Source organism: Dryobates pubescens, chromosome 19 (genome assembly GCF_014839835.1).
Source record: "Dryobates pubescens isolate bDryPub1 chromosome 19, bDryPub1.pri, whole genome shotgun sequence".
Taxonomy (NCBI): Eukaryota; Metazoa; Chordata; class Aves; order Piciformes; family Picidae; genus Dryobates; species Dryobates pubescens.
This window is the reverse complement of record NC_071630.1, coordinates 183,236-196,388: the sequence shown is the minus strand read 5'-3', so window position 1 is coordinate 196,388 and position 13,153 is coordinate 183,236. Positions and strand designations below refer to the sequence as shown.

The following is a 13,153-nucleotide window of genomic DNA, read 5'->3' as shown; positions in this document are numbered from 1 at the left end:
GCAGCAGAGCAGTGAAAAAGCCACAGCCCCAGGCAGCTTCTGCCAGGTGGAGACAAACTCTGGTGCCCAGGAGGGTCTCATAGTGCAGGGGTCTGCAGATGGCAACATAGCGATCGTAGGACATGGTGAGGAGAAAATACTCTGCTGACATTAGGAATACTAAAAAGAAGACCTGAGCAACACATCCTGCATAGGAGATGTCCTTGCTGTCCCTCAGGGAATTGTCCATGGACTTGGGCACAGTGGTGGAGATGGCACCCAGGTCAAGGAAGGAGAGGTTGAGGAGGAAGAAGTACATGGGGGTGTGGAGGTGGTGGTCCCAGGCTATGGTGGTGATGATGAGGCCATTGCCCAGCAGGGCAGCCAGGTAGATGGCCAGGAAGAGCCAGAAGTGCAGCAGCTGCAGCTGCCTTGTGCCTGAGAATGGCAGGAGGAGGAAGTGGGTGATGGAGATGTTGTTGGACATCTGCTGCCTCTGGGAATGTCTAAGGAAAAAAGAAAGCAAAATTTGATGACAGACTCTCTAAGAAGCAGCACTCCAGGGGTCACAGCAATTCCCCAGCTGAAATGGATTTGCTGTCTGCTTTGTTCTGGCTGAGGCTGCTGTGAGGATCAGGAGCTCAGGCCATGTGCTGCCAAGGGCTCATCTTGGCTCTGCTACAGTGCAGCTACTGTGCCCATCAGGCTGTTCCCTCTGCCCTGCCCTTTCCCCTGTGCTGCCTTGCAGATGTTCTGCCCAAATTAGCCTTTAGAACCCCCCCAGCTCTCTGTGCTCTGAGGAGAGCAGGGCAGCACTGCTTCAAAGGACAGTTCTGTGAACTCTTCTCTGTCCCAGCCCAGAAGTGCAGCTGTGAGAGACAGAGCAGGACACAGCCTCTCCTGAAGAGACTAAAAGGACTCTGGGAGCAGAGTACTGACCCCCAAGGAAAGGCTCAGAACTCCCCACTACCCTATGGCAGATCTGGGCCTTGATGGGGGCAGCTCCAAGCCCAGAAGGAGGGGCAGAGCAGTCAGGTATGCTGGGGATGAGATGTTCTAAAGCGTCATTGCCCAGCAGACAGCACCCAGACATCTGCAGAGAAGTATTGAGAGAGCAGCCTGAACACAGCCTGCCCCAGGGCAGCCTATCTCTCTCCTGCCTGGAGCTGTCCCTGACAGGAAAATCTCAAGAACACCTCAGACTCACCCTGTCAGCAACTGCAGTGACTTCTCCTCCAGTGAGCTCTCAGCATCCTCCCAGTCCTGGCCACCTTGAAGCTCTTTCAGCCTTCTTCATCTCCCTGAGATGCCCTGGCAGTGCCCTCAGCCCTGCTGTGCTGTGCAGAGGAGCTGCTCCTGGCTAGAGCTCCATGCAGCCCAGGAGCCTGGCCCAGCTCATCAGCAGATGATAAGCCCAGGGCATTTAAAGGAGCCCTCTGGTGGCTTTGCTGCCAGGTAAAGCACAGGGACTGAGAGGAAGCTGATGAAACCTCTGCAGAAGTCAAAGTTAGAGTCAAACTCTGAAGTTTCTTGTAGTGTTAATTGGTTCAACATCAGATTCAAACTCTGAAGTTTCTTCTACTGTAATGGGTCCCAGTGAAGCATACTGGGAAAGGGTCTCCAGGGTCTGGTTAGAGCAGGAAGACACAGAGGGTTCAAGGGAAGCATCACTGGAGGCACTGAAGCATCTCCAGGCTGTGGTGAGAGCAGAGAACTGAGGCAGTGCTGACAGGTCAGGACAAGCAGCTAAAGGTGTCTCTGCTGCTGAGGAAACCTGGAGGGGTTTCATTGATCCAAAGGGCCAAGCCCCGACCCCCAGCGCCTGGCAAGGCAGATTCTGTCCCTCACCTGTGGCTCAGGGCTCTGATTCACCCTGTGAAATCATTTCTATCTGATGCTTTCTGTAATAATAACCTCTCCAATTAGCTGCAGAAACCTTGGCAATAATTAGAGGTTCAGCAGTATTTAATGAGCCCCATGGAGTATTTGATTACAGGATCCTCAGGTACTGCCAGGAGACTCTGCCAAGGTACTGCCAAGAAGCCTCTCAAGAAGTCCAAGGCAGAAGTGTGGTCATTTGAGGCTGTGCCTTTAAGAACAAACACTGCTGGAACACACTGGCTAATGTTTTCGGTACTAGAACCAAAACATTCTGATATTCTAAACAAATTTCATTGGTTGATAAACAAAAATGCAGCTTTAGATTGTAAAGCAGTTGGAAATTTTTTTTTCCTCAGTTCAGTTTCGTTTGGGAGTTGGGGGAGTGTGGTTTCAGCCTGTTCTCCCTGCCTGCTTCTTCTGCGAACTGCTGGAGTTGGCCTTCAGATAAGCAAACACTAATCCTGCATGGGCTTTTGAAGCTTGCTAACAACTCTTTTCCTTAGTAACTTACCTTTCTCTCTCTCTAACCACTTTTTGGGGAAAAAGGGAGGTAGTGGGAGAGAGAGAGGGGTTCCAAGGAGGGGATCCCTCCCTCGGAGAGGGATTTTTGTCATGTTATTTGTCTTTGCTGTGTATTTCTGTGCATATATTGTAAATACCTGTATATATTGTGTCATATATAACCTGCCTTCCATATATGCTTGTAAATATATAGCTTTTGCTCTTTGACTGAGTTAGCTGTGGTTTCTTACTCTGTGGAGGAGGGAGAGCTAAGCCCTCTCTCAACCTACCACAGGAAGCAAACTCCAAAGTACCTTGAAGAACTGATTGGCCTCACTGAGGCTTGTTACTGACAAAGGCTCCCCAGGGACTCATTAGAGCAGCTTGTTAGAGGCCAGGATTGCAGGGAGACAAAGGCAAAGTACAGGGCAGAAAAACTTGCCTTTGGTCTAGGAAGCAGAAAGGCCAAGCCCTGACCACTGCCCTTGCAATAGAAGAACCTCAAAGCCAAGTTTCTCCTCCCAGGCCTTGGTGGCAGAGGCAACTGCCAGAGCCAAGGGGACAAAGACCTTGGTCCTGTTGGGCCTCTCAGCCTTGTCAGAGCCCTTGGCCATCCCTACTGCAGCCTTTCCTACACTATCCCATGCCTGCAGCTCTTTCCTTTCAGGCTGCAGACACCAATCTTGCTTCCCCAGCCAGCTCTCCCCCTGCCATTTCTATCCCTTCCTTGAGCTGTCTCAGCTCTCCCTGACATTTCCTGACACCTCTGGTTGGCCTCATGCGTAGCAGCTCTCCCCTTGGAGGGACATTTCTTTGGCCTCCTCTCCACTCTGGATATTCCAAGCTGCACTGTGTGGAGATTTTAGTCTCTTTCCACTCCCCAGAAGAGCTCCATCCTCTCTGAAACTACCCTTCAGCCATGTGCACACTGCTCTGGCAGTGCCCTGAGCCTCCATTCAGTAGGCTGAAGCAGCCCATGTCCCTCAGCCTCTCCACAGACATCTCATCCCCCATCCTGGCTGATCTCCTCTGCAGTCTCTCCTGTTCCTTGCTTCTCCTTCAGACTGCAGAGCCATACACCCAGGCACCAGGAATCCAGATGTGGCCACAGCAGTGCTGAGTCTCGGGGAGGACAACTACTCTGTCTGGGTAGCCACACTCCTCCTGCCACAGCCCAGCTACAGTTGGCCTTCTTCATTGTGTTTCAGGCTTTGCTTCATTCCAGTGCATTGGGAATGGTTTCTCCCAGACCCTGTGGTGCCTTTCTGCCTGGGGCTGGGACACACCAGAGCCTCCAGTTCTGAACCAACAGGGAACCAGTTTGTACTGGGATGGGTCCCAATCTGTCAGGGAGTAGGTATGGGGATACAGGTTGTATTAGGAGAAGTCCCAGATGAGTGGTTGGAGAGCTTCAGGTGGTGTAGCCTTTATTGAGAGTGGGCACAATCTGTACTGGGAAGGAGTCCTGTTCTCTGATTTGCACTGGGAGGGCTGCAGCTCTCCCTGTCATTTCCTGAGACCTGTGCATGATCTCATCCACAGCAGCTCCACCCTGAGGGATATTTCTTTGGCCTCATCTCCACTCTGAACCTTCCACGCTGCACTGTGTGGAGGTTTTGGGCTCTTGCCTCTACCATGGTGAGGATGTGGCACTTGCCCGGGTGTGTTCATGGCACTGGTCCAATAGAGTCAGTCTGCCAGACCTCACCATAGTCATGTGTGACCTGTGTGATGCCTTCCATGGTCAGCTTCACCCCTAGCATCTCTGCCTAGATGTCCTGATGTTTCATGTGCCCATTGAGCTACAAACAGTTCACCTTTACACTCCCAGTGCAGATCCACTTGGGCTACATCAATTCTGGCAGCCTTCTCTACCTGCTCATTGTTTTGGTATTCTTCAGGAGCACAGCTCCTAGGCACGTGAGCATCCCCATGGCTTACCTTCAGAGCCATGTTTCCTACCCGAGCAGCAAGGTCCTGCCACAATGAAGCAGCCCAGATGGACTTCCCCCTGCCTTGTCAACTGATCTTCTTCCACGGCTACCACCCAAGACTGTGTAAAGATAAAGTCCTGGACAGTTTTCTCTCTCAGCAATCTCTAGAGCCAGTTGGATGCTTTCACTGCTGCATATTGACTCAATTCACCTTCCCCTTCAGTGGTCTCAACAACTTGTTGTGTAGGACTCCATACAGTACCTCCCACTTCCAATGGTTTCTGTTATAGATGACTCCTGGTAAAAGTTTTTGGTAACAGTTTTATTGGCACTAAAAGATCTTAAAAAGGTAATAAAAGGCAATAAAAGCAATAGAAGCAAAGCAACCGGTTGGGCATGCGGGGGTACAAAACTTCACCCCACAGCAGCTTTACAATAGCTTTCTTCATCTTATATAGTTACATCATCTACATAAACAAGGTTATGCTAAATAGAAGGCAGGCAGATGATAATGAGTCTTCAGAATAGGTGATCAAATCCCTTCTCCCTACATTCTGTGTGGTAGGGGTCAAAGCATCCCCTTGCACACATGCTCAGTCATCCAGGCTTCTTATCTAAAGAAAACAAATTCTCAGCTCTTCTCCTCAGCCTTGGTGTCTCCAATTAGCCAAACACACTGTCTCTGGTTAAGTCTGTAAAATATGCAGCTCCCCCTTTGTCCTCAAAACAGACTGCTGCAAGCTTCTGACCCCCAGTCCCAGTGCACTCTGAATTCTCTGCATTTAACACCAATCACAGACTCACCAGGATATTCATCACAATCCCCCATTTTCTTTTGGTCACCATTGATCTGTGTTGAAATTTCCAGATATTTCAGAACCTCCTTAATTGGATCATAATTAAGTTCCTCTATTTTGATCACCTTCAGATCACAACCATCTGCTTGCAACTTATTGGCATAAACAATTGTACCTACAGGTCTTATAATTTTAAAACAGCAATTACAAAGAATGACACAGAGCAGTGTTGCAATTGTTCCAAATAGTATTACAAGCAAATGTTTAAACCAACTTCTATTCTATAACCAAGAAGTTAACTGATCCCATATTTCTTCATATATCCCACAAGAAGGATCATCCAAAGAAATCTGATGTAATATTGGATTGTGATCTACATGATCTACAATCACTTAACATAACTACAGATTGACTTAACTACAACAGCTTACATTTCTGACCACACATACAACATATGAGACATCCAAAGCTCACCTATTTTGAGTATCACAGAATCACGAAGGTTGGAAGAGACCTCAAAGATCATCAAGTCCAACCTGTCTCGGTAGACCTCACAACTAGACCATGGCACCAAGTGCCACGTCCAATCCCCTCTTGAACACCTCCAGGGATGGTGACTCCACCACCTCCCTGGGCAGCACATTCCAGTGACAAATGACTCTCTCCTTGAAGAACTTTCTCTTCACTTCCAGCCTAAACTTCCCCTGGCACAGCTTGAGACTGTGTCCTCTTGTTCCGGTGCTGGTTGCTTGAGAGAAGAGACCAACCCCTTCCTGGCTACAACCACCTTTCACGCAGTTGTAGACAGCAATGAGGTCTCCCCTGAGCCTCCTCTTCTCCAGGCTAAACAATCCCAGCTCCCTCAGCCTCTCCTCATAGGGCTTGTGCTCAAGGCCTCTCCCCAGCCTCTTTGCCCTTCTCTGCACATGTTCAAGAGTCTCAATGTCCTTCCTAAACTGAGGGGCCCACAACTGGACATAGTACTCAAGGTGTGGCCTAACCAGTGCTGAGTACAGGGGCACAATGACTTCCCTGCTCCTGATGGCCACACTATTCCTAATGCAGGCCAGGATGCCATTGGCCCTCTTGGCCACCTGGGCACACTGCTGGCTCATTTTTAGGCAGCTGTCAATCAGCACTCCCAGGTCCCTCTCTGTTTGGCAGCTCTCCAGTCACTCTGACCCCAGCCTGTAGCTCTGCATTGGGTTGCTGTGGCCAAAGTGCAGTAAAGTTCTCTAGTCTACCAGCAGGCACGTGTGTCACATCTCACAAACTGGTGATTCTGTACTGGCATGCCTGTCATTAAGGCAGACAATAGGTCAAAATAACAAAACAATATTTTAACACATCCAACCAAATTCTGCCCAGCTTCTCTCCTTCGGTTACAAGGTGTTTACATTACTCCCAGAGTCAAAGACAAAACACAGCTTTCTCTAATTCCAGCAAAGGCAAATCTTCCCTATAGCCTTCCAAAGCTATCTGAAAACAACCTCCTCCCACATCTCCCCCTTTCTGTTTTTCCATAGAACAACACTTTTGATTGACCTTTCTAACATTCTTTACACACACAGAAGCAAGCAAGTTAAAACTAACTGTATAGCACAAGCAGAAGCTGTGTAAGGCAGCGTGTCCAACAGGCTGATGTAAGCCATACAAGACACAATGCTCAGGTTGAGCTAATTAGCTCCTTCTAACAGAACTGCCATAATATATGGTTAAAGAGAACAAAACTTCCAGCTGCATTTCAGTAGCAAGCAGACATTCCTTTCCACTTCTCTTACAAGGTCAGAACACAGAACAGTTACTCCTTTCAGAAAGTTTCATCCTACAGTTTTGAACTTACTTCTTTGTTACCTGCCTGATCTCTTAAAGGAGAACTTAGGCCATGTGGTCAGGCCTGGTCCTTTTCCTCCCTGCTACATCCAGGCCTCTTCAAAGGACTTCAAAGGACTGATTTTGTGTACATTTTTTTCCCCATCCATCCTTGTTCCTGACCCTTGTGAACCCTCCCTGTTATTGTTTTTTATATATATATATATGTATGTATATTGTTTAAAGAAACTTTTTACCTCTCTGCTTCCAAACCAACTCCAAATTATTTCTCAGTAGATTTGCTGCTTCCCTTTCTTTTTCTCTCCATCAGGAGAGAGAAGGGGGAAAGCGAGGGAGGAATCCTCAGCCTTGCCCCCCCCCATCTGAGCTCTTAAATCTCAGTTGAGGCTCAAACCACCATATGGCTCTCATTTTTCTTTCTCTATTTATTTTTTTCCTTTTTCTTCTTTTTCTTTATTTTTAACATCCAGACCTTTGTGCTTTTTGCCTCTTCCTAAACTCAGCTGGGGAGCATCGCCAGTGCCAGGCTTCCCTCTGGCATGATCAGCATCTCACAGAGATGAACAGCTTAAAGTCTACCATCTGTGATGCCGCTGAGCACAACCATCTCTGCAGTCCCCATGAAGCAAAGTTATTTGTTGCTGGTGCCAGTGGGAGTTGTAATCTGTAGTTGCTCAAGGAGCATGTCTGGGGTCACCATTTCATAGAATCATAGAATCAGTCAGGGTTGGAAGGGACCACAAGGATCATCTAGTTCCAACCCCCCTGCCATGGGCAGGGACACCTCACACTAGATCAGGCTGGCCAGAGCCTCATCCAGCCTGGGCTTAAACACCTCCAGGGATGGGGCCTCAACCACCTCCCTGGGCAATCCATTCCAGGGCTTCACCACTCTCATGGTGAAGAACCACTTGTTGTAGTCTAGCTGTCCCACTACCCTGAGCACAGCTCCCAGGACAAGGTGTAAGCAGGGGAAGACATTTATTACGTTATACAGCAAAGTTCTCTAGTCTCTCAGCAGGCACATGTGTCACATCTCAATTGGCTATTCTCTACTGGCATGCCTGTCATTAAGGCATACAATAGGCTAAAAAACCAAAACAATGTTTTAACACATCCAACCAAATTCTGCCCAATTTCTCTCCTTCAGTTACAAGGTATTTACATTCTTTTCCAACTCAGAGACCAAGCATAACCTTCCAAAGCTATCTGAAATCAACCCTTCTCCTACAAGTGTCCCCAAGTCCCTTTCTGTAGGCTGCTCTCAGTTTCATCACCCCCAGCTTGCATTAATATTGTGGGTTGCCATGACCCAGGTGAAAGACCTTGCACTTTGCTTGAGGTTCTCTTGAGCCTACTTCTCCAGGCTGTCCAGACTCTCTGGATGACACCCATCCTGTCCTTCCTTCTTATCAACCACACCACTCAGCTTTCTATCATCTGCAAACTTGCTGAGTGTGCCTCAACCTCACTGGCTGTGTCATTGAGGAAGATATTGAACAGCACTGGTCCCAGTATGTCTGGGACATCTCCATGGCATAAAATCATAGAATCAAAGGCTGATTTGGGTAGGAAGGGACCTTCACAGGTCTTCCAATACAATGGCCTGCAGTGATTCAACCAATGTTTCCCTACTCAAATCCCCAGGAGCCCCTGACTCATCTCCACAGGACTGCAATGTGCTGCAGTGTCCCCAGCACAGCTCAGAACAAGAGCCTAAGGGCACTCACCAGCCCTCTCTCCCTCTAACCGTGGCTTGTCACTCCACAGCTTGTCACCAGCAAGCCTGATTTTGTCCCCCTCTTCTTTCAAGTCCAGTTTAAAGGCCTGCCACTGAGCCCTGAAAGCTCCTGAGCAAAGACCCTCTGCTCCCTTGGAGAAAGATGAATCCCATCCGACCCCAGCAAGCCTGGTGCTGTACTGCCCTTCCCATTGTTAGATCCTAGAGCTGTGGCAGTGACACCAGCCACAGAGCCATGGATTCACAGCATGGGTCTGTCTCTTTCTGCCAGTGTTACTGCCTGCAGATGGAAAGGGAGAGGAGCAAAGAACCTGTGCCCCAGACTCCCTCCCCAGCTGTCTCCAGGCCCTGATGTCTCTGGATCCCTCTTGGACTATGGATTGTGGCTTCATCTCTACCCACATGGAAAAGCAGAAATGGGTAAGAGTGTGAGGGTTGCACAATATAAATGGGTAAGAGTGTGAGGGTTGCACAATATAAATATATAAAACTACAAACATCTGCTGCTCAGTCTATTTACTTTTTAATAACTCTTAGGCCAGGGTTCATATCAGGGGAACTGCAGGGCAAATGCTGGGGCTGGGGGCCACTCCACTCCCTTTTTGGGGTGGTTGCAGGATTTCAGTGAGACATTTGTTCCCTTCTGAAGCAACAGCCCCATCACAATGCTTCACTCCCTGGGAGACACGTGGCTGAGCTGGCAGTGGTTGCAGGGCAGGACATCCCCATGTCCTACCTGCTACAGACACCCCCATCTTCAGGAAGCTGAGGAGCCTCTGCTGACATGTGCCTCAAAAGCACCAAATGGCCAGGATGGGGCTCAAACATGAAGACAGATATGCCCCTGAGACCCTCCCAAGACACTATCAAGACTGATGAAAATCTCACCAAAGGCCTCACTGGGCACACAGCTCCAGCCTCAGGCCTAGGAAAAAAAATGTTTCCAGGAATTAGGCATTTTGGACAGGAATGGCTAAAAGAAACCCAAAATAAGACAAGATTCTGTTAATTTGAGGGGTTCAACACTACAGCTGGGCAAGGGACAAAGGAAAGGAGCATTTAGCCCAGGGAAACCCAAAGTACTGGGGAGAAAGCAGACAAATCCCAGCAAAGCTCAGTCCAGCTTCAGTGGCAGTGATGGCTGTGCTGACTCATCACTGTTAATTATTCTCATCATCACTAATTGGTGTTTAGAGGAGAGTGGGGCGGTGTGTTCCTGCTGGAGCCCCCAGAGTCTGGGAAAACAGTGTGCAAATGAGGTGATCTTGGTTCAATCTGCTGGAAAAGGTCCCCCATGGGGGTGATGTTTACCCTGGCAGTGCTGGGGTCAGTGCTTTTCTGAGTCCCCCGGCACAGGCTGGTCACTGGCATGGATGCGCATGTGCCGGCTGAGGTTAGATCTGCAGCGGAAGCTCTTGCTGCAGGCGGTGCAGGGGAAGGGCTTCTCACCTGTGTGCACAAGGCGGTGCCGCCTGAGGGCGGACCTGTGGGTGAAACGCTCGCTGCAGTCACTGCAGACGTAGGGCTTCTGGCCGGTGTGGATGCGGCGATGACAGAGCAGCAGGGAGTGCTGGCTGAAGCTCTTGCCACAGTCGGTACAGGTGAAAGGCTTCTTGCCAGTGTGGACATCGAGGTGACTTCTGAGAGTGGCACCATGTCTGAAGCTCTTGCCACAGGCAGTGCAGCGGTAGGGCTTCTCCCCAGTGTGGATGAGGTGGTGCTGGAGGAGGGTGGAGCTCGCAGAGAAGCTCTTGCCACAGTCAGCACAGCGGTAGGGCTTCCTGCCACTGTGAGTGTGGTGGTGCTGCATGAGGGTATGGCTGGAGCTGAAGCTCTGGCCGCACTCAGCACAGCAGTACGGTCTCTCCCCTGTGTGCATGCGGCGGTGTCGGGTGAGGTTGCAGGCCTGGCTGAAGCTCTTGTCACAGACGGCACAGACATATGGCTTCTCCCCAGTGTGGATCCGCATGTGCCTCACCAGGTCTGAGCGCCTGGCGAAGCTCTGCTGACACTTGCTGCAGGGGTTGGAGATGACTTCGGTGGCTGCTGTCTTCTCTCTACTCTGCAGCTTGTGGCCCTTGGAGAGGTCGTTGCTGAGGTTGTGGTCCGACCTGCGGCTCAAATGCTCATTGGAGGTGCCAGAATTGCACGGCCTCTTGCTGGTGTGGCCACAGAGGTGCTGTGAGACTTGGGAGACATGGGCGAAGGTCTTATCACAGTCAGTACAGGCGAAGGGCTTCTTGCCACTATGGGCATTCCAGTGGGTAATGAGGGTCTTGCTCCAGCGGAAGCTCTTGCCACAGCCAGCACAGCAGTAGGGATTCTCGCCGGTGTGGACGCGGCGGTGCCGGAAGAGCTGGCAGCTCATCTTGAAGCTCTTGCCGCAGTCGCTGCAGCTGAAGGCTTTCTGGCCGGTTTGGACGTGCCAGTGAGCGATGAGCATCGAGTTCTCCTGGAAGCTCTTGCCACAGTCACAACAGATGTGTGGGCTCTCGTTGGTGTGGACACGGCGGTGCTGGAGGAAGTCAGAGCCACAGTAGAAGCTCTTGCTACAGTCAGTGCAGGCAAAGGGCTTCTTCCCAGCGTGGCCGTGCCAGTGGGCGATGAGTGCAAGGCTGCGAGGGAAGCTCTTCCCGCAGCCAGCACAGATGTAGGGCTGCTTCCCGGGCTGGACACAGTGGTGCTGGGTGAGGTTGGAGCTGAGCCTGAAGTTCTTGCCACAGTCACCACAGACAAAGGGCTGGGCACCATGGTGGGGGCAGCAGTGCTTCATCGGCTCCGAGATTGGTGGGGAGCTGTGTCCACATTCAGGGCACCAATTTGGCTGCTTTGATGGCACACAGGGGGCTGATGTGGCTTTGTCCTTATCCTTCCCCTGATCTTCCTCATCATACTCCTTCATGTCATCATCCTCATCGTCCTTCTCCTCTTCCTCTTCCTCCTCCTCATCCTCCTCTTCCTCCTCCTCCTCATCTTCTTCCTCCTCATTGTCGTCTTCCTCCTTCTCTTTGTCCTCACCAGTTTTGTCTTCCTCCTTTTCTTCCTTGGAGCTACACTTAAGATCCTCCAACTTTGCCAGGTGATTCTTCTCCTTCAGGCTCTTGTCTAGGTCCTTCTGGGTGGCCATGGTGGAGGGGGAAGGGGCACTCCTGTGCCCTCAGGCAAGGTCCCAGGGACCAAGTAATGAGAGACAGACGGATGGACTGTGTGTGGACAAATAGCCTTTGACACCCAACACTTGCCTGGGTGTGGGGGGGTCAGACTCCCAATTCCTATGCTGAAACCCCTGGTACTTATTTAGTGGGGGGCATCTACCTTGTTCCTGAGCCCAGCAGCATTGGCAGGTCAGTTCCTGGCCTGGACCCTGACCCAAATGTATACTGATGAGAGCAGAGGAGTTCTGTTCAACTGGGCAGACCTGCAAACTCTTCCCTTGCCCATCCCAAAGGGGCAGGGGTGATGGAGAAAGAATGACAGACAGAAGCAAAGGGCTCAGACTAAAGGACTGATCTACAAGGGGTGGCTTAGAACTCCCCACAGTCCTACAGGAGAGCCAGGCCTTGCTGCAGGCAGCGCCAAAGACCAGCAGCACAGGCACAGCAGACAGGCAGTGCTCCTGAAGTTGGGATGGATGTCTTCAGTGGAGATGCAGCTCCTTGTCAAGCAGACAACCTCCAGTAGACATCTGCAGGGCAGGCCCATAAGAGAGGCAGGCAGCTTCTCCCGGGCCTTGGCTGCAGTTTCATCCTGCTGGAAGATTTAAAGATGCTTTACAAGATGAAACTTTCAGGGATAAGAGGAGGAAGCATAAAAGGACACACCCAAGGGTTTGTCAAAAGGAAAAAGGTTAACAAAGGTTCCAGAGTTCACAGCCGGGGTGGGGAGTGGGAGGTGGTATGACACCTGGGTAAGCACTGGGTGTTCCCAAAAGGTAGCAGGAACATGGAAATAAGGCAATGGTAAATTTCTACCTTCATATGCAAAGTTAGGAGTGAAGAAATGACTGCCTGACTTTGTTACTGCTTCATATGCAGTCACAGAATGTTAGGGGCTGGAAGGGACCTCAAAAGATTGTCCAGTTCAAACCACCTGCAGAGCAGGATCACCTATAGCAGATCACACAGGAACACATCCAGGCAGGTCTCCAATATCTCCAGAGAGGCAGACTCCACAGCCCCCCTGGGCAGCCTGTTCCAGGGTTCTGTCATCCTCACAGTGAATTTTTTTTTCCTCCTGTTTCCATGGAACTTCCTCTGCCTCAACTGCCACCCACTGCCCCTTGTCCTGTCCTTGGGCATCACCCAGCAGAGCCTGGCTCCAGCCTCTGGACACTCACCCTTTACATAAACATCAATGAGCTCACCCCTTGGTCTCCTCCTGTCCAAGCTAAAGAGCCCCAGCTCCCTCAGTCTCTCCTTGTAAGGAAGATCTTCCACTCCCTTAATCATTTTTGTGGCCCTGTGCTGGACTCTCTCAAGCAGTTCCCT

General features: G+C 50.5%; 2 protein-coding genes across 2 annotated transcripts in view; both read right to left on the bottom strand.

Annotated features, from left to right (window-relative positions):
- The window catches only part of LOC128898173 (olfactory receptor 14J1-like), a 56,074-nt gene extending 55,608 nt beyond the window's left edge, over positions 1–466 (bottom strand). Inside the window, exon 1 of the mRNA XM_054170263.1 lies at positions 239–466. Within this exon, the coding sequence (XP_054026238.1) occupies positions 239–466 (228 nt within the window). The remainder of the gene's footprint in view (positions 1–238) is intronic.
- Positions 467–9,888: 9,422 nt separating this feature from the next.
- On the bottom strand, positions 9,889–11,568 carry LOC128898172 (zinc finger protein 252-like). Its single transcript, XM_054170262.1, has one exon. It carries the CDS (start codon positions 11,566–11,568, stop codon positions 9,994–9,996), a length of 1,575 nt encoding a protein of 524 aa, XP_054026237.1. The 3' UTR covers positions 9,889–9,993.
- Between the last annotated feature and the right edge of the window lie 1,585 nt (positions 11,569–13,153).

Bases quoted from the DNA above. Each gene is read 5' to 3' on its own strand.
- LOC128898172 (XM_054170262.1), bottom strand. From the start codon at position 11,568: ATGAAGGAGTATGATGAGGAAGATCAGGGGAAGGATAAGGACAAAGCC.